This window comes from Mastomys coucha, unplaced genomic scaffold (assembly GCF_008632895.1).
Source record: "Mastomys coucha isolate ucsf_1 unplaced genomic scaffold, UCSF_Mcou_1 pScaffold8, whole genome shotgun sequence".
Taxonomy (NCBI): Eukaryota; Metazoa; Chordata; class Mammalia; order Rodentia; family Muridae; genus Mastomys; species Mastomys coucha.
The window spans coordinates 64550240-64572670 of record NW_022196914.1 but is presented as its reverse complement, the minus strand read 5'-3'; the positions used below and the strand labels follow the sequence as shown (position 1 = coordinate 64572670).

The window sequence follows — 22431 nt, the reverse complement described above, 5'->3', positions numbered from 1 at the left end:
TAAAAGATGCACAAAGCATGATTTTTATCAATCAAGGGATCATTTTTCTAATTCTTACTAATTATATAGAAAACTACTGATAACATTGTATATATTATGGAGCAAATAATGAAATCAATCATAGTTATGATAAGGTGTGGGGGAGCACCCTCTCAGAAGCAAAGGGGAGGGGGCACCAGGAAGGGAGACAATATTTGGAATGTAGATTAATAAAAATTGAAAAAAAAAGTTATAAAATAAAGTATTAACTTTTTCATTCTATTCCTAGAAGGCCTTTACGACATGATCAGATCTATTAATCTAGGTTTTCTTCATCCTTTACTTGAACATATTTAGTTTGATGCTCCCTAAGAATAGCCATGCTACTCTTTCTCTTCCTATTAATATTATTCCTTCATATATAAACCCAAAGACATCTATAACTTCAGTCCTATCATAATTTAGACTCCAATCATATGACCCAATCCCCCACTGTAAACTATTCAAGGGATCAAAACCAAGGCTATGCATGTTACATGGGAGCACTACAACTAAACTACAACTACAGCCTTTCCTATTTTTGAGATGAGTTCTTGTTACATAGCTCAAGCTGGCTTTGAGATTGCTATACATGCCAGGCCAGCCTAAACTCTTGATCTACCTAAATCCATTTTTACATCCTTTAAGATACAACCTAATTTAGAATAGTTCTCTCCTTATGTCTCATCACTCTGTTAGTATTATGGAAGTTATATCCTAATTTATCTATTTTAGAATATAACAAGTACACGGTACACACACAAGAATGCATTTACTTGATTTGTGTATGTGTATATTCTCTAGTATGTCCAAGGTAACATTTTTCATAGCAGAAATTTTGCAAATATCTATCAAATTGATTCTTTGAAATCTTCTCAAATGACTTATGACATGGAATATACAAAACTACTAAAGTAATAAATGTTCTGATATAAAATTCATTACCTGTTTGTTAGCAAAAATCAGGAGTAAGGCATCTCGGAGTTCTTTTTCCGTTAACAACTTTGCAAGTTCACTGTGTGCTTCACTAATTCTGTCTCTATGACTACTGTCAACAACAAATACAACAGCTACAAAAGTACACAGAAATTTTCAAGTTATTTATTAAATTTAAGTAAATTAACCAAGTATTAATTGCTTTCATTATTCTTGCTAACTTTTATTTACCCTGTCTATCTTCACTTAAAGGCTACCTACTTAACATCAGGTCTTAAAACAATAATTAATGAAGAGTTTACATAGCATCACAGGTTTATTACTTTCTCCTACTCTGACAAGTTTTATAAAACTGAATCTATCAAAAAAAAAAAAAAAAAAAACCTCTCCCTCCAACCCTGAAAATGTGTTTAAGATCTCCCTTAAGGCTGTTCTTTATAAAAACAGAAGTGGGAACTATTTAGAAATGAGAGGCAAAACACTAGGAGGAAGGAGAAGTGTAATGATGCATACATATGAAAAATGCCAAAATGAAACTCATTACAGTGTATGCTAACCTAAAAAGTTAAAAACAACAACAAATCTGCTGATTATAAATCAGGGTATAGTGCTATTGGGCAAGCAGTCTAAATGTTGACATCAGAGTCCACAGGTACTCCACAAATTCAACTTCATGTTACCTTACTGTCAGCAATCATACCCATAGGAATATTGATAACAGACTTCAACATTAATAACAGCCAAGAGAAGATAAATATATTTTCTGTTCTATAATGCTTATCATGAGTAAACTAAAGGTACATATCCCAGTCTATCTGTTATTTTTTCAATTCAATTAAAATACATTAATATCATATCTTCCTCTCAAATTCCACCATTATTCATTTAAATAACAGTTTTGCTAATTAAGAGTACTTACATAATCATCTTAAGAATATTTTTAAGTTTAATAAAGAATGTCATTCTTGACTCTTACCTTGTGTGTTGAGGTAATAATGTTTCCACAATGGTCTTAATTTGTGTTTTCCACCCACATCCCAAATGGTGAATTTTAGATTTTTGTATTCCACAGTTTCCACATTAAAACCTGTTATTTTGTCAAAATATTATTTTATATTGTATTTATGTTTAACAATGAATGATACAGTAATCATAAGAAAATATCTATTCATAATTTTGAGTTAGCAATTGTCTGCTTACAGCAGTAACTACTGAAGCCAAACAAACTCTACTGCTAGTCTTTTGGGATGTCTGCCTTTCACAGCTGCTAGCCGTCTACTGTTTCACCGTCCATTCATAAACCTGCCAGCTCTGTACCACTGCCCCCTCCTCATTCCTAACACTGTCAGATTCTCTAAGCTTCCATTCCTTCTGATTGTCTCATCAACATTCAGTCCTTTTTGCTATGTCACCATGCACCTTTCAACCCCCACAACCAAGATCTCATTTTCCCCCTCTGAAACAATGACGTCTTAGTGCCAGAAAAGAGTCGCCTGAATAGCAGTATCTTGATCAGAGAACCCAGCTAGCTCGAAGCTAGTTGCCTATCAATATTCAAACTTACCAATTGTTGGAATAGGCTGCATAAATTCATCTTGTTTTAACTTGAACAAAATGGTAGTTTTTCCAGCACCATCTAATCCTAATGTGACTACTCGGATTTCCATTTTGGGTCCAATATGAACTCTGTTGTCCTATGGTTTTGAAAAACTTGAAATTAGAATATAACAATATTTATGCTTTTGCTTTTTTTTTTTTTCAACCCATGTGTAAACCCAGGCTGGTCTCAAATTTGCCACACAGCCCATACTTGCCTCAAACTCACGACTTTAGGTACTAAGATTATGGTCATAGGCCACCATGCTAGAATTTCCTTTTTAGTTATAAAGTACCTTTATTATTTTCATGCCTCATATTCCTTCTTCAGTTCAATGTACTCAGTGAGCTCTAAACTGAACAGTCTTATGAAAATAAATTCTCCCCATGAACAAAATTGTTCTTAAAAAAATTTATAATTGTCTTATATAAATTGAAATACATATACCCACTTTATCCAAATCCACAACTGAATCTTAATAACATTTTTTATACTGCACTAATGCACTTACATTGGGGTGAGCAGTTGCCTATAAGAAATTGCTATGTTAGTAATGTACCTGCTATATAAGCATGAAAACCTGAGCTCAGATCCCCAGCATGTACAAAAGCTGTATGTGGTAATACATGGTTGTAAGTCCAGGACTGAGGGGAACCAGGAAGCCAAGACAAGTGGATTCCTAGAGATCCATGTTGAGTGACACACCTTGCCTCAAAAAAATTGTAAGGCACTTGACACTGACCTCCAGGTGCATGCACACACATGTATATGTATCTACATGGACATATAAATATCACACAAATTGAAACCTCAAAAAAGGGATAAATCAATTAAAAATAAATGCTGCTGTTAAATGTGTTAATAGTACAATGCTGATGTATGTTTTTCCAGATACATTCCATATTGGATAAGAAGAATAAAAGAAATATGCTTTTTATGTACTTTTTGTTGTTTTTATTTCTCTACTAATAGGAACCAAACTCAAGGCCTTAACCTATAACAAAAGACTCACAAACAGTATATCCCAACCTTCCAAATACGCTTTTTAAAAACAATATTTCATAGAGATAATACCACTATTATTTTTTCACACGGTATATATTATGGCAAGCTTCTTTCATTTTAATTCATGCTGACCAAACTATTGATAGTTTAGTTATAATTTCTGAGCAATTTAAACAGTCTGTTTAGATGTTTACAAAGAATTATAAAATGAAATATGTATATACATTCCTAGCTATAAGGCCTGAATATCCTCTGAATAATAAAATGAGGATAAAAAGTAAACACTTACCAGATTGTTTTAAATTTATGTAAAAATCTGTATAATTTTTTTTTTTAATTTTTTAAATTTTTTTTGTTTGTTTGTTTTTTCAAAATAGGGTTTCTCTTTATAGACCTGGTTGTCCTGGAACTCACTCTGTAGACCAGGCTGGCCTTAAACTCAGAAATCCATCTGACTCTGCCTCCCAAGTCCTGGGATTAAAGGCGTGCGCCACCACTGCCTGGCCTGTACAATCCTTCTTAGCACATACGTGCTATATGTTGTTTGAAATTACTATTTTGCTTCCTTTTTAATACTATTTTCTTCACTTTTATGATAATACATTTTCCTGGCTTTTAATCCCCCTTTTAGAATCTTACTTTCTCTTTAAATGTTAATATTTTTTATTAAAGTATGAGATGTTCCTTTACATTCTACTTAAGCTATAATGTTCCATAAGCATCACCTTCTATAAATGGGTTCTGAAATGTAGTCTATACTACATCTCAGAAGCAAAATAATGTAGAGACAAAAACCCAATGAGAACCTTAGATATTAGCTGAAAAGCCATAGGACTTAAGCCAAAGACAAAACCAAGAAGAGAACTGAGGCTGGGACTAGTGGAAGAGCTTTCTTACAATGGACAAGGCCAACTATGATCCCTAGTATTGTAAACAGAGAGAGATAAGTTGAGGCATTCTTAGGGCCCATCTTTGTTCTTTGCCTTACTAAATATAACAATATATAAGCTAGAAAATAAAATTCTAGTAAACTGAATTCTACAACCAATTAAGATGGTTATATACCATGACCATGGGGTTTATGCCTGGAGACAAACTTTCAACATCAACTCAATATCAACAAATGAAATAAAAAATTATGTGATGATACCAACAGAAAAATTTTAAAAATACATTACAATTTTACAATAAATATTTTAAAAGCCAGGAGTAGAAATCATACATATGAAAATCCCATAGCTAACACCTTCTAAGATAAGAAAAAGACAAAGCTCCCTTCTAGCCATTTCGATTTAACATACTATTACAGGTGTGTTCAACACACCACTGGATTAGAAGTCTAAACTACAATAATTAGGAAGGAAAAGACAAATATCCAAATCAAAAAGAACCACATGAAATTCTCTTCATGTAGTAGACCCTAAAGACACTCCCCCTCAAAATCTGTTAGAAAAAAGGAATTTAGAAAAGTTGTAAGACAGAAGACCAACAGAAAAAGGAGAGTTCCATTTTTATCTATCAATAATGAATAATTAAACAGAATCTAAGAAAGCAGTCCATTTACAACAGAATCAAAAGCAATTAACTTAATAATAAACCTAGCTAAGAGACGTGAAAGATCTGTATGCTGAAAACTACAGAACATAAAAATAAATCTTGTAAAAAGGCAGAGGAGGTTAGCACAATGGCTCAGTGGCTCATTGGTTGCTCTTGCAGAAGACCAAGGTTCAGTTTCCGGCGTCCACATGGAGGCTGACAACAGTCTGTAACTCTAGTTCCAGAGAATCTGACATCCCCTTAGGCTTCAGTGAGCATCAGGCACACATGTGATACACACACATAGATACAGGCAAAAATACGCATAGCCATAAAAAAAATCTTTTTTAAAAAACAGAAAATTAAAAGGCATTTCTATAAGAAATTCACAAAGATGTGTTAGGCATCACATGTTCATCCCATGTCAGTGTAACTTCTACTCAAATCTCAATGACATGGGGTAAAAATATCTATAGTTGTACAGTATTTGTATAGTATGTGCCAAGTTTTAGATAGAAAACAACCTTTTACAAGAAAGGAAAAAAAAAAACCGATAGCACCTCAAGGAACACAGCTAAGACAATTTTAAAGAGAATAGAGTCAGAGAACTCACACTTTCTTACATCAAAATATAAATATTTTACAAAGCTACAGAAATGAAAAACATGGGACTGACACAAGGCAAGCAAAGCAACTGAGCAGCACCCAGATATATAAATATAGCATCATAAGTTAGTCAGACAGTCTGAACCGATGAATCAGCAGAGAAAAGGGACTCTTCAAACCTGTCCTGAATGAACTGGGGAGGTTGTAAAGGAAATAACATCACACACAAAAATTAACTCAAAATTATTAAAGGAAAACACTCCCTGCTATAAAGCTAGGAAGAATACAAAAGAAATACTTATGCCTTAAATCTGACAATGACTCATGGGCACAATGCTAAAGCAAGGCAATGAAAGCAAGAAAAGATAAGTAAACCTATATCATAGATCATAATGAAGAAATAAATTTACCAAATGTAATAAAATATCTAGAAATGAAAAACCAGACGGGGACGAACAACAATATGAACTAACTAGTACCCTCAGAGCTCCCAGGGTCTAAACCACCAACCAAAGAGTACACATGGTGGGACTGATGGCTCCAGCAGCATATGTATAGCAGAGGATGGCCAAGTCAGTCATCAATGGGAGGAGAGGCCCTTGGCCCTGTGAAGGTTCTATGCCCCAGTGTAGGGGAATGCCAGGGCCAGGAAGCAGGAGGGGGTGGGATGGTGAGCAGGGGGAGGAGAGAGGGAACAGGGGTTTGTTTTATTTTATTTTATTTTATTTTTTTAGAGGGGAACCTGGAAAAGGAGATATTGTAAATAAAGAAAACATCTAATAGAAAGAAAGAAAGAAAGGAAGGAAGGAAGGAAGAAAGAAAGAAAGAGAAAGGAAGGAAAGAAAAAAGAAACAAAGGAAGGAAGGAAGGAAGGAAGGAAGGAAGGAAGGAAGAAAAACCAGACAGGGAATTGATAAATATCCAGGATACATAAAGAACTCTTAACAACAAAAACTCAACCCAATTAAAAAATGGACCAAAATCTGATAAAACTACTCATGACAAATGGCAAGAAAGCATATGGAAAGAAATATACTGTTAACAAAGAAATTCAAAACACCACCACAATAAGATAAAATCTCATACAAATTAAGATAGCCACTAACCCAAAATGTAGAGAAACAACAGTAAGATTTTGATATGTTAACCATATTAAAATATCATGAAAATTCCTGATAACATAAAAATAAGGCTACAGATATAGCTTGTGGCTGAATGCTTGCCTAGCATGGACAAAGCTACTGGTTCCATGCCCAGCACTGCATAATCCTAGTATAGTGACACATGCCTGTAATCCCACAGGATGCTGAGTTGTGAGGATCATCAGTTCAATGTCATCCTTTTTTTTTTTTTAATTTATTCATTTATTTATTTACTATATGTGAGTACACTGTAGCTGTCTTCAGACACTCCAGAAGAGGGTGTCAGATCTCATTATGGATGGTTGTGAGCCACCATGTGGTTGCTGGGATTTGAACTCAGGACCTCCAGAAGAGCAATCAGTGCTCTTAACCACTGAGCCACCTCTCCAGCCCTCAATGTCATCCTTAGCTATATATAAGTTTGAGGTCAGCATGGGCTACCTATGACCCTTTGTCAAAACAAAAACAAAAAATTAAGAACTTTTAATTGAAAAACTTTACTGTATGATCCACTAATTTCATTTTGGGGTATATCACCATAAGAACTGAAAATGGGAGCTTGAAGATACAGGAGGTGGAGAGAGATGGTTCATCTTTTAAGATGACTTGCTACCCTTCCAGAGGACCTGAGTTTAATTCCCTGTACACATATGACAGCTCACAACTCCCTGTAACTTCACCACTGTCTTCTGGCCTACATGTGCACTTTATACATGTGGTACACAGACATAGATGGAAGCAAAACACCCTTATGCATATTTTTAAAAGAGTTTTAAATTAAAGATTAGGAGACATTTGTACAACCATGAACACAGCAACACTTAGTAACCAATAAACAAAAGCAATACTAATGTCCAGATGACCAGATAAATTAAACGTGATGTGTACATATAGAGAAATAATCACCAGTATTGAGAAAAAAATGCAATTCTTGACATACTAGAACATTAACTTACAGGATATTACCTTAATCTTGAAAACAGCCTGCCACAAAAAAAGATAGATGCTACAATTATTCCACTTAGATGAGGAGTCTAGGCTATTCCAATTCACAGAACAGATAGAAGAATGGTGGTTAGCGGGGATCAAACAGAAGATCTTTAAAGTATGTGTTGCAGGTGTGTAAGATAAGTTTCTGCAGCTCTTTTTACAACATTAGTTAACAGCACTAAACCATCATTTAAAGGAGTAAGGTCAAGGCTAGGGCAACTGCTCAGTATAACTGGTAAGAGTGGTTGTATGAGGAACTTGTCCTTAGCACTCACATAAAATTCAGGGTGTGATTGTGTGTGCACCTGTAATCATAGTGCTGTGGAGGACAGAGGTAGGAAGATTAACTGTGGCTTACTGTCCCGCAGTCTAGTTCCAGGTTCAGTGAGAGGCCCTATCTACAAGGATCAAACTAAAGAATCATTTAAAAAAAAAATGTACGCAACATCCTCCTCTGGCTTCTGCACACACTCTCACACCAAACATGAATACATAAATAGATAAGATGGTAAAGCTTTATATTACATGTTTTGGACAAATCAGATTATGGTAATTTTTTATAGAAAATAACTTTCATCTAAAAATTGAAGTCATATCAATTGATATAAAGTGACCTTTAAGATGTACACTTTAGTAAAAGGCATTCCACCTTTAAAACTGGAGAAAGTATACAAAACAAACATTTGTCTAGTTTTTTTTCATTTTTTTATTTTATTTTTTTTTATTTGTCTAGTTTTTTAAAGATGATTAACAAAGAAAAACTCTAATAAATGGTTTCTTTTTTATAGTAAACAGACTGAAAAGCATCAGGAATCAGGGACAGAAGTATTCCTAAATGAGTTCTGCATTGCAGATTTGACTTTCAACAATATAAATATTTTGCATAATTATGTAACAAAATTATTTTTTAATTGTTCCTAAAAACAGGAAACAAAATAGAGTTCATAATGTTTTTAAATCACTAGAACCCATTTTAAAAAGATAACAATACTTCAACCACATATGAACCTTCTTTGGAGTCTCTCTCTTAAAACAAAAACAATTAAAAATTTGATTAGAAACCAGGCATGGTAGTATACACACATAATACCAGCAATTGGAGTTAGAGAAAGGAGGTTCAGGCTACACAGAAAATTCAAGGTTAAGTGATATTGTCTCAATATTCTTTTACTTTGGAAAAAAATTTGAGAAATTTGAATTATTAGCTGAATACCTGATAGTACCAAAAATGTATCAGATGTGTAAAATTAATATGCTTTGGGTACAATTCCAATTAAACCAGGAAATAAGAACAAAGAGACTTAGTCTCATTTGTTTCTTTCCCCACTGATTACAGCTTTTCATGAAATTCTACAATTCATGAATTTCCTACTGTTCTCTTTAAGTTGATTTATATTTCCTGCTACTCACAATTTGCAGAAGCATAGGCAAAAAGAAAGGACAGTACATCACCTTTGTAAAAGTGACTGGGATACTGGCATCCAGCTGAATATGATCTGCAACTTCTGTAAACTGCTGCTGCTGTTTCTGCAGTGTTTCTAGTAATCTTGTGATTTCTTGCTTTGCCAAGACAACTCTACAATCATCCTAGAAAACAATGGCATTTTTCATAGTTTTTCTTTTAAAAATTGGGGATTTTTATCAACTTTCAACAAAAGACCTTTTAACATTACAGTATTAAAACTAAATTTTAGGAGCTTGGCAGTTGGTGAAAAGCTTGCCTCACAAGCATGAGAACTCAAATTCAATTCCCAGAACCTATGTAAAAAGCCAGGTACCCTGGTACTTGTTTGTGGTGCTGGCAAAGTGTAAGGTACTTTACACTGGTAAAGTGCCATGTGCTGTTTGAGCTCACTGAGAGGTGGCTCAGGAACGGGGGGTGGGGGGTGGGGGGTTGCTTCCCCACTTCAGAGCCAAGTCTGTTTATGTTAAGTGTCTTCCAAGACCCCTGTCTGGGAATGGGATAGTACCTTAACTCTGTGACAAGTAAGAAAGGGAACAGCAAAAGAAATCAAGAATGAAAATATCCTGTCTTTAAAACACCATAACCAAAAGCAACCTGGAGAGGAAGGGTTTATTTCAGCTAAGCACTTCACATCACAGTCCAGCACTGATACACAGCCTACAGAGGAGTACTGTTTACTGGCTTGTTCCCCAGGATTTGTTCAGTCTGTTTTGTTATAGCACCCAGGACTACCAACCTAGGGATGGCATTGCCTACAGTGAGCTGGACCCACACACATCAATCATCAATCAAAAAAATGTATCACAGGGTTGCCCAGAGGCCAATCCAATACTGGGCATTTCCTCAACTGCTATCCCCTCTTCCAAAATCACTTTAGCCTCTGTAAAGTTGACATAAAATGAGCCAGCACACATCATGTCCTTAGGAACAGCTAGAGGACAAATCATTCCAAACATGTTACTATTGTTTACCCTGGGATATAAAAGTGAGAGAAGTATGAAGTTCAACCACAGGAAGGAAGCTCATCCATGAAGAGAGAGCTCAACTGAGAACTCCAGCTGCCTGCCTTAACTTGTACAGTTTATTTCTGCTGAATATTGTGAACACATAACTTGCTGATGTTATCCCTACCTCTGGCTATTTGTTCTTTTACTTGGAGTCCTCACCCAAAGAAACACTTTGCTCGGCCCAAGAGTCTATCAACAGCTCCAGCTGGCTGCCTTCCTGAGGCTTCCCCAGTCAGTTTCTACTAAATGTAAGTCCCAGGTAAGACTTACATTTTCACCATTACTTGATTTCTCTGAAAGCATCACCAGCTCTGCCAGAGATTCTAGCTGGCTACCTTAAAGGGGATTCCCCAGTCAGTGTCTGCTGAATGTTTTGAGCACCCAGATTAATATTTTCCTTGATGTCTATCTGTCTGTCTTTCTATCTATCCATCAATCATCCATCAGCCTATCTATCATCTATCACTATTCTTTCAGTTTGGCTTGATACACACTTAATAAACTCACTTATTCAAAACTGAAGATATGGCTGTTATAAATCATTCTCCAGACCATGTACAACAAGAGTGAGAAATAGGAGGATCACTAAGACTCAGGAAGACAATATGAAAAAGGAAGTACACAGCACTCCCTAGGATGATACCTGAGACTGTTCTGTGGTTTATATATGTACATCTGGACATACATACATGCTTTCACAATACATATGTAGATGCATACATACACACACACATACATACATACATGCATAGATATATACAAACATTCTTTTATTATTTTTTTGAGACAGGACCTCATTGTATAGTCCTGGCATATCTGGAATTTGTAGATCAGGCCAGCCTTAAACTCACAGAGATCAACCTAACTATGCTTCTCTAGTGCTAGGATAAAGGCGTGTACTACCACACCTAGCTACATAAACTTCCTTTTCAATTTTCAAATTTTTATTTGCATACATCTATTAATAACTTATTTAGAACATTTACCATCAGCATGACCAAGAATGAGATGACAATTATTTGAAGTAGGAGAAATGGGAAAAAAGTTGTTTTGTTTTTTTTAATGTATGACTGTTTTGCCTGCATTTTTGTCTGTGCATCACATGTGTGCAGTGCCCATGGAAATGCAATAAATCTGTAAGAAAGATCCCATGAAGCTAAAACTGAGCTTTACAAAAACTTGGTCTCCTCATCCATGATCTGATAGTCATAGGGATCCCAAGTCAAGAGCAACCCACAGCAAGTTGCTTCCTGCCTTCTGGCTTCCATTTCTTGCTCCCTATTAAAACATGCCCAAGATGAATCTAGAGGACACATCTAGAATCTAGAATACAGACACTTGCACAATTCTAGCCTCAGTATCAAAAGTAAAATTTACAAAAGTAACACTAGAATTGAAAGACACCATAATAAATGGCATATATATTGTGATAAAAATCTTAGTCATGAGCTGGACACATAGGAAAAGGAATCTCAATGAGGAATAGCTTCCTTTGGTTTGGCCTGTGGGCATGTCTGTGGGGCACTTTCTTGATTGCTCATTGATGTTAGAGGGCCCAGTCCATGGTGGATGGGCCTGAGCTATATAAGGAAAGTAGCTGAGCATGCCAAGGGAAACCACCCCATTATGTAGCATTCCTCCACAGTGTCTGCTTCAATTCCTGTCTCCACCTTCTTTCCTTGGCTTCCCTCAACGATGGACTATTCCCTGTAAGATATATAAACCCCTTTCCAGCACCAATATTGTTTCTGTCAGCATTTTATCATAACAATAGAGAACAAGCTAGAACCACATCAATCTCTAAAATATCAATAATATGACAAGGGCTCAACAAGAAACAAGGCTAATAATGAGCTTGTGGGCTGGTGATACTGTCTAATGAGACTTGTAAGAAAAATTGGTTAAAGTTCTAAACCATAATTTGAAATCAGCATAGTTATTAGCAATACATCAGTAAAGATAATATATATTGTAGTTTTTCAATATTTAAATATTGAATAATATTTAAATGAATTAAATTAATATTTAAATGAATAATGAATTAGAGATCCCAAGAGTAAACATTTGAGTTAGACCTTGAAGGAGGAAGATTTCCACTGAAAGAAAGAATACACTGTACATTGAAAGACAGAACATGTGCAATTGGACATGTCATGATTGAAGAATGACATTACAGGGTCCTAGAATCAATAGCTTTGTGACAAGAAAAAGCATATGGACAGGACACTAATATGGTTGATGGAACAATTTGAAACTGGAGACCATGTCCTAAGATCAATGTTAACACATTCAGAAGAACCCAGTCACTAAATTAATAAAAGAGAAGAATATATCTCTGATAATTGTATACTTGACATTAGAAGTACAGCCTAACCACATTTGAATTACCTACCTGCTGCAAAGTCTTTTCGCAATGGAGACAGGCTGTTGAAACCTGGGACAAGAGAATAGTCATATCCTCTTGTTGCTGCCTAAGCCAAATCAGTTTTTCTCGAACATGGGCATCAACAACACTTAGAGCCATTTCTTCTTGACGACAAAGAGTTTCATGTAAATCAGAAAAATAAGCTCTGACACATGATCGGGCATTCTCTGCAGTACCTGGGACCTATGAGGACACAAATTTTAAAACAATTAAAACCTTAAATATTTTATATGTAAAATAGTAAAATTTAAATACCATCTACACCCATGTAGACTTTAATCTCTCCATTAGACCTTTCTGTTTAACTATGAACTTTGAATATTTAACTGTTTATAATTCATATCTGAAGCAAAGTGGAATCTAATTTCCAGTTTTTCCCATCTCCAAACCTAATTACCTCTATCTCAGTTAATAGTAACTTTATTCAAGTATCCAAGTTATTCAAGTTACAGAGAGAGAGAGAAAGAAAGAGAAAGAGAAAGAGAGAACAATTTATCCTTAACATCTCTTCCATATTCCATAACTAGTCACCAAATTCTGGTGACTATAAACCATTTCCAGAATCTAGCCATGCTTTACGGCTACCACCTCCAGCAAACTGGTCCTCATAATCAATTTCTCATCTGATGATGGTAAACAGCCTTCTCACTTCTCTTAACTTCCTGACCAATCAAATTACCCACCAAGCAATACTGACAATTAATACTATTCTCTAAACTCTCAAATCCCTCTTCTTCGTAATTGCACTCCAGCACTGTAAGACAAAAGCATCTCTAAAGTAGATGATTTCAATTGTGTCTTAATAGGTCTTCCTGTTTCCATGCCACTCTCTTCCAATTCACTTCCTACATTGAACAGTAACAGTTTTTAATGTAAATGTGATCTTGCTCCTATGTCAATAGTTTCATTGCTCACAATTTTTCTAAAGCTGAACTGCTAAAGTATCCAGCACGACTAATAGGTTCTGCAGTGACTTACTTGGTCTTTAACTCTTCAATTTTTCTTCTTGTCAAACCCAGCTCAAAGCTCCAAACACTCCCAACCCACTCTTCTCTCTGACAGAATTCCTTCAAATCTCAGTTTAAACATCCATAAACTACATGAGTTATACAACATATATACTACCAAGTATACTGTATTTCCCTACCCACAACACAAAATAATTATCAAACTTGAAACTTTCTATGCTAAATTACGGACACCATTATATATGCAGTGTCCAGTGTAGTACTAGCACATTGTAACTGGACAATACTTACTAGAAGATGCAAAGATGAGAATGAAAAAGGTTAAGAAGATAAAGAGGGAAGAAAAGAATCCATACATGTTCTGTGTGAGCCATTCCAATGCCATCTTCCACTATTTGTTCTCCTCCTTCAATGTGCTGAACGATCCCAACTAATTTTCTGGAATAATCTGAGATTTCCTCAGTGAAGGTCCGTATGCAGTGAGCCATGTCTAAAATTGATGCTCGGATCTGGTTAGCTTCTGGTTCCAGTACTGAATGCTATACAACACAATTATAGGAAAGTATTCAGAGTATATATAATGATTTACAACAACTACTTAAAACCCTTTCAATATAAACAAACATCAGTCACAGTGGCTTTGTAACACATTTCAAACAAGTACAATATAAGAAGACAAAAAATACTAATTTATTTTTATTCCTTTTTAAGAGACCTATGCTACAAAGAAATCAGAAGTTGCAAGTTCATGTACTGCTATACAAGAAACCAAGAGATTGTCCAAATTATATCACAAGAGGTATATTGTCAAAGCAGTACAGTGTATTATAAACACATGCACACAAATATAAGACTTTTTGTCTCCTGCTGGAAATAATCATGAAGCCTCTCTGAAATTATACCATTCAGAAATTAAAATCCTCATTTTTTCCCATGCTACTGAGACCAACTTATTAATCACTTAACTTTCTTTAAAAGTTAATTTATGTCTTTGAATGAATAAACAGGTCAACAAAAACAAATGAAAGGCTGGTATGCTAACTACTCATCCAACTGAATTAAGTTCATACCTTGTGACCTTGGTGTTTTCCATATTCCTTGCAGACACAGCACATGAGTGGACTAGTTTGACAACCTTCTTCCAAGCAAACAAACTCAATGGCATGCACCTGGTGCTGACAGCACATGGTTTTCTCATGAGGCTTATCAGCTAGAGGCACGCGCCTATGCTTTGCTAATGTCTTTGTAGAATGAGTAACTTGAGAACACTCTGAGCACAAGTGAGTCGCACACACAGTGCAATATACAGATGCAACATGAGCTTCATCTTCATCACAGCGAATGATGCTCTAATAAATAAAAAATTAATGCCTTAAAACTGAATCCATTCATTAAAACATGGCAAATTTTGAACTTCAAACCCCCACAATCTTTTCTACTTAACTTAGCAGGCTCATACATGATATTAAAAAAGGAAGTTTGTTAAGTCAATAATTCCAAATAGAAACAAAGAACTAAGGGATTGAACAAAGAAAACAAAGTAAGCAAAGCAAAATGGTCTTCAAAATATGTGGCTTCTAGAGTTAAATGGAGTTCTGGAAACTTTAATCCATGATGCAACAACGCATTACAAAACAGAAGCAAGGCACTGAAAACTTTTTTTGATTAATCAATGAATCAGCGGGATACAGCTTAGCTAACTTGTCACTGGAGTCCTTTAACCAACCAAAGTTCAACTTCTATATCATTAACTAAAGTATGCTTAAACTCTATATTAGTTTGGTCTGCTGGACCCAGAACATGCATTCAGTATATATCTATGGCCTCACACAAATTTTATTTAATAATAAAAATATACTGGTAAGTATAAAGGCCATGTACTACCTATTCATCTAAAAACTACTTATTCTTTCAGCAAAGTAAAAAGCTATTTCTGAGACTAATTAACCAGGGATATGATTTGGAGGCAAAAATAAATTTATTGTCATGAATAGCCTTTTTACCCCCCAGTGCTAAGTTGAATCAGAACATTATAAATGCCAGACAAACAGGCTGCCATTGAACTATATACAAAAACATTTCATAGATTCACAATGCAAAGATCTCTTCCATCAAATTTTCAGAAGTAGTAGAAGCACAGAAACATTATTCTTTGAGACAGACTTAAATTCCCATTGCTTTAGTTACTTGCTATGAATATGCATAAAAAGAAAATTAGCACTATGCTATGTAAATAACCTGATACTAAGGTATGGAATTAACTATGGAAATTTTGGAAATACAAGATACTATGACTTAAGATGTGAAGTTCTGATCCCAATAGATTTTGAGATACAAATTATGTATTTTTTCCCAAATATGTACAAGTACATTCTAATAGTTCCACAGGCAAATAGATTACAATCACAACTAAAAACCACAGGTTTAGAAAAGTAATAAACCCTTTACATCAGCTGCTAAATATTATTTTTAATTTTTTTTTTTTTTTTTTTTTTTTTTTTTTTTTTTTTGTTTTGTTTTTCGGGACAGGGTTTCTCTGTGTAGCCCTGGCTGTCCTGGAACTCACTCTGTAGACCAGGCTGGCCTCGAACTCAGAAATCCGCCTGCCTCTGCCTCCCAAGTGCTGGCATTAGAGGCATGCACCAAACATTTTGTTTGTTTGTTTGTTTGTTTGTGATCCTGGTGCTCAAACCAAGGGCTTCTTCCATAGTAACCAAGTACTCTGCACTGAACTATACCAAAGTCTTTATAAAAGGCATTAGAAGTGTGTAAAAAATGACTTTTTTGTTGTTGTTTTTTCAAGACAGGGTTTCTTTGTGTGGCCCTGGCTGTCCTGGAACTCTGTAGACCAGGCTGGCCTTGAACTCAGAAATCCGCCTGTCTCTGCCTCTCCCAAGTGCTGGGATTAAAGGCTTATGCCACCACCGCCCAGCTCTAAAAATGACATTTTAAATAACAAGGAATGCGTGAAAACATCTGTATATTAGAAATCTGTAATTAGCAAAAGAAACATTTTGTGTATTTTTCCAGAAACAATTAGATAGTACACAAATGATATTATTTATTATCAAATTAAATTTTAAAATGACCCAAAAATTGAAACAATTTATTTTGCAATAATAATGTATATTTGTACCATAAAATTCTCTTATCTTGTTTTCTAGAGTTTACAAATAATTTATGAGATCAACAAATAATTTATGAGTACATAATATTCTAATGTTTTTAAAATAAAGATAGAAGGTACAACATATGAAAGATCTGCAAAGATGAGTGATAAGTGATGCTTTTTCTTCTTAAATCAAATATTCAGTTTTTAAAGTCCAAAACTAACACTATTAACAGTTATTTACTGCAAATATTCTTCTATACAGACATCTTTCATTTGTTAAATAAGCTGTGCAGACAATTCTTAAAATGGTAACAATGTGTTGTTACTTGTTAATGGTTTGTTTTGGCAATAATTACCAGATAACTGCTTGTCAAGATAACATACATCAAGCATACCATTTAACTTTTCTTCTTATTGTTTTGAAAATATTTAATAGTAGCAACCTCCTCAGACTTCACTGTTATTTAAAGTAGTTCTCCTCTAAACTGAATGGTCTCTCATAAAGTTTTTCTATGTTTCCTTCTACTTTGATGTTGAGGTACAGTTTGAAATTTTCTGTACTAATATAAACATTTTTCTAACTCTCTTATAATGTTCTACCTTAAAGGTTTTTCCTTACACATAGCTAGATTGTGATAAGGGAAGAGTTTCTCATAAAGCAGATTAGGCAAAGAACTTCAACAAATTTAATTTCTGTTTTATTTTTGAGAATAGTGGCCACTTTAGAATTGAAATGTAACAAAAACCAGTGTTTCTAAAACCTCACAGATACAGCAAATAAGATACTATTGTACAAATATTGGAAAATATTTTAGGATTAACAAAATCTTGAAATAAATAATTCAACAAGTCCCATTAGTACCTCTCCAGATATCCCAATGGCTTCTTCTGCAGCTCCATACTGACCAATATGTCCATTCTGCAAACGTTCTAAAAGCTCCAGTAAAGCAAAGTTTTTTTTCAAACCCCAGACACCCGAGTCTCCTAGAACAAATATGAAAACAAAAGTAAATGTAACAAAATGGAAATTTAGTCAATTTACCTCATACCTTAAGATTAATTCCTAATACACATAGTTCACTCATTAATGATTTCTAAAAGCTGCCAGGAAAAGAGCTTGTTAACATTACCAAAGAACTTCTCAGCACTCAAGTAGACACATACCTTACAAACTTTTTATTTCACTTTTACTATATAAATGGAAACAAATATTTCAATATTTTTCAACTATTACTTTCCAGTAAGAAATACATTTTATATCACAGTCCAGAAATGCATACACACATACACATGCACACACACACACCAGAAAAATAGTGTTCTGCAAACAAGGTGCTAGGGAGATGGCTTAGTCAGAGTTCAGGTCCCTCAAATCCACAAAAATATAAGTAGGTATGGTGGGTCACTTGTAATTCTAGCATTAAAAGGTAAAGACAGGGGATCCCTGGAGCAAGCAGTAGCAAGGTCACCTACATACAGGCAGATAAAATGCAGTCACACATATCTGCACATATACAAGAATGATTGCCACATATACATTAACAGGTTTTTTTTTTTTAAACTTGACAAACCAATACATTCATAGCACTGTGCAAAATACTGCTGTGTTTTACTCTATATCTTTTTAAAGATATTATAGGGGGAAGAAGATTAGCTCAGTAGCAGAGTATGTACTTAGCATGTACAAGGGCATAGGTTGAATCCACAGTATACACACACATTTCTTTTTAAAGATATCATAGGAGAAGTAAGTTTGGCTCAATGGTAGAGAACATACTTAGCATGTGCAAGGCCCTGGGTTACACACACACACACACACACACACACACCATGGGGGTGAAGAGGAATAACCTACTGACAATCAATCAATTCATGACCACAAACATAAGCTACAATCACATTTATAAATTACTGTATAAAACATACAATGGACATAAAAATTTCATCTTTAAGTAAACTATATCTAAAAGAGCTAAAGATTCCCTACCATTTTTTAACTTATGGCTATCAATGACTATATAAATCCCTGAGTGGGGGCTGAATAGATGGTTCTGTGGTTAAGAGTACTAGCTACTTTTATGAAGAATTCAGATTTGACTTCTAGCACTCACATGGTGATTCACAACCACCTGCTACACTAATTCTGAGGAACCTAATACCCACTTCTAGTTTCTGAAGATACTAGGTGATATACAGATGCAGGCAAAGTACCCATATACATAAAATAAAAATAATTTTAATTTAAAAATGATTCATCATAGAGCTTCAGAGCAAAGCAAGAAAATGAGCCCTCTTAGGCAAGCCTCTAAGAAGGTTTGAATAAGGACAGTTCCTTTACACAAAACTGAACACATAAGTATGTGCACATAATCATGCACATACCCACTATTTTGAGCCTACAAAAAATAGCCAAATCGTACAGCAATTAGCATCTGGTAAGTTTCCACAGCACAAATGCTGATATTGCTGCCCATCTAGAAAGTGTTTGTTAATAAAATGAAAATGTGAAAGATAATAGTGACATGGTCACTGGGCTCCTTGCCTGTTTGTCATCTTTTTTTTTTTTTTTTTTACTTACAAACAAACCAAAAACATTATCTGGTTTTTTAAAATGAAGCTATGATTCTCCCCCTTTTCCTGTACCCTCCTTTCTCAGCACTGCACAGAGCATTCAAGCAAGCCTTCCTCAGCTGAACTGCTCCTCTGCAAGTTCTTCTTTCTGCATGGCCCATGCATTTTACAAACTGAGTTCTTTCTACTCTATTTATAGAAACAGTTAAGCATTCAAAACAACCATTTAAAGGTATGGCCTTGAAAATTTTCCCAAAATTCAGTCATTATGTAAGGAACACACAAACTCCCAGGAGTACCTAACAATTGTGTACCTGCAAAACATAAATAAAACGCTACAACTTTATGGTTTGTTTGTTTTGTTTTGTTTTTTTGAGACAGGGTTTCTCTGTGTAGCCCTGGCTGTCCTGGAACTCACTCTGTAGACCAGGCTGGCCTCAAACTCAGAAATCCACTTGCCTCTGCCTCCCAAGTGCTGGGATTAAAGGTGTGCGCCACCACCGCCCGGCTACAAATTTATGGTTTTAAAAAAACATAGACTTGTGTTGTTCCTGCAAATCCTCAGGGTTTGGGGCAGATGAGAAAGCTTGGCTCCCCAAGCATGATGAGGAACCCTGAGCATCCACATCACTGATGCCAAGATTCACTTCAGAGCATCATCAATCTTAAAAACCTTTATCTGGAAGTTGACAGTTGACACTTAATTTCTGTTTACATTTCAATAGTTAAATCAAAACATCATAGTCACACCTAATTGTTAGAAGGTAGGGAAGTACAATTTACCATGAGGACAAAAAGAATAAAGCCAGAAATATAGCTCATCAGAAATAACAACAGATTGGATCAGAGAAAAGCTCAGATTAGGAAGTGATAGCAATAAGAGCAGTTTCCTTCTAGAAGCAGGAATTGCAAACAACCTACTTTTATATTTTTCTCAAAAATTTGCAATATATATACCATATATATGTATATACTGTATAATATATATGCACACACACAAATACATTATTTCTATAGTACAAATACAAAGCCTTTAGAAATTGGAAGCTAATAACTGAAATTCACTGACATATTCCACAAATGAATCAGTTAAATGTATCCACAAGCTACAGTCACTACGATCTTCACTCATGCCAGAGCTGGCTGCTCTAAAGCTGGAATCACAGCACTCTTGATTTGTATGTGACACATGACCAACTGCCCTGTCATAAAATCCCACACTTCAGTATTACAGAGGAGGTAGACGGCTCTCCCAAAGGGTCTAGCACACATTTGCAAAACACTACTATTTCTACTTGTCCAGTTGTATGTAAGGAAATGGTAATATTATTTTGATTACAGAATAAAAAAGTCAAGTGAATGAACCTTAAAACAGAGACATCTCTGCCAATGCTATTACTTTATGGCTTATAGTAAGTTAATATTATCTGTGTAGTATCATTAGTGTTTACCTTAGCTTTCTAGCAAATAAAGACAGCCACAACCTTAAGAAACTATGTTTCTTAGTATTTGAAAGCCTAAAACAGAGAAACCCTTGCTTCCTTTTATAAGTAGATAAATTATTCAAATTTTGACATATAGAGTAACTACACTGGTGTTTTATACGTTTATGCTATTTTTTGTATGTAGATGTGTGTGCACACACATATATAAAGGTGCCACAGAACAAGTATGGAGGTCAGAGGACAACTTGTAGGAGTCAGTTCACTCCTTTCACCAGCCCTGGTCTTACGTACTGATAAACACCTGAGGGGAAAAAAATTAGCCTTAAAAACTATTTTGGGGAAAATTCTTTTATCTTACAGAATAAATTAAGAATTTAGGATCGCCTTCTCATAACTCGATTGAGGGTTGACCCCAATGCTCAGGGAAAATAAGCTTCTTCCTTTTGCATCGATCTGCATCTCAATGTCTCACTGGGGGGTTGGGGGGGGGGAATCTCAAAACTTATTGGCCCAGGATCAGAGGTGAGGAGTAACTGGGACCAGCTGGAACAAGCACACAGGAACTCCTCCAGTGGTTCAGGTTCCTTCCTGTCCCACAACACCCAGAGGAAGCTCCACTCCCAGGCGCTCTAGCATGCCCAGGATCAGAGGTGTGGAGGACACAACATCTGTCCTAACACAAGGAATAACTGGACCCAGGCACACAGGAACTCTGCCAGCACAGTGGCTCAGGTTGCTTCTGGTCTGTCTGGGCCAGCTGGTACCCTGAGCAGACCTTGGATGCAAACTCTGCAGTCATTCCCAAAACACCCAGAGGAAGCTCCACTACCAGGTGCTCTAACGAACCCAGGGTCACAGGATCCCAGAATCACAGGATCACAGAGACAGCTTGACTCTGAGGAATTCTGACACAATAAGGATCACAGGAAGGACAGGCTCCAGTCAGATTTAGCAAGGCAGGGTAGCACTAGAGATAACCAGATGATGCAGGGCAAGTGTATGAATATAAGCAACACAAACCAAGGTTACGTGGCATCATCAGAAACCAATATTTCCACCATTGCGAATCCTGGACACACCATCCCACCGGAAAAGCAAGATTCAGATATAAAATCACTTCTCATGATGATGATACAGGACTTTAAGAAAGACATAAATAACTCCATCAAAGAAATACAGGAGAACACAGGTAAACAGCTAGAAGCCCTTCAAGAGGAAAGACAAAAATCCCTTAAAGAACTAAAGGAAAACACAATCAAACAGGTGACGGAAATGAACACAACCATCCAGAATCTAAAAATTGAAATAGAAACAATAAAGAAATCAGAAAGAGACAATCCTGAAGATACAAAACCTAGGAAAGAAATCAGGAGCCATAGATGCAAGCATCACCAACAGGATGCAAGAGATAGAAGAGAGAATCTCAGGGGTAGGAGACACAATAGAAAACAATGACACAACAGTCAAAGAAAATGCAAAAAGCAAGAAGCTCCTAACCCAAAACATCCAGGAAATCCAGGACACAATGAGAAGAGTAAACCTAAGGATAATAAGTATAGAAGAGAGCAAAGATTCCCAACTTAAAGGGCCAGTAAATATCTTCAACAA

General features: G+C 35.5%; 1 protein-coding gene across 1 annotated transcript in view; it reads right to left on the bottom strand.

Annotated features, from left to right (window-relative positions):
* The window catches only part of Trim23 (tripartite motif containing 23), a 32426-nt gene that overhangs the window by 2638 nt on the left and 7357 nt on the right, over nt 1-22431 (bottom strand). The window contains exons 3-10 of the mRNA XM_031360772.1: nt 17670-17791; nt 14766-15044; nt 14052-14234; nt 12695-12910; nt 9283-9417; nt 2519-2648; nt 1931-2041; nt 964-1088 (exon numbers count right to left, since the gene is read on the bottom strand). Coding sequence (XP_031216632.1) covers nt 964-1088; nt 1931-2041; nt 2519-2648; nt 9283-9417; nt 12695-12910; nt 14052-14234; nt 14766-15044; nt 17670-17791 — 1301 coding nt within the window. The remainder of the gene's footprint in view (nt 1-963; nt 1089-1930; nt 2042-2518; nt 2649-9282; nt 9418-12694; nt 12911-14051; nt 14235-14765; nt 15045-17669; nt 17792-22431) is intronic.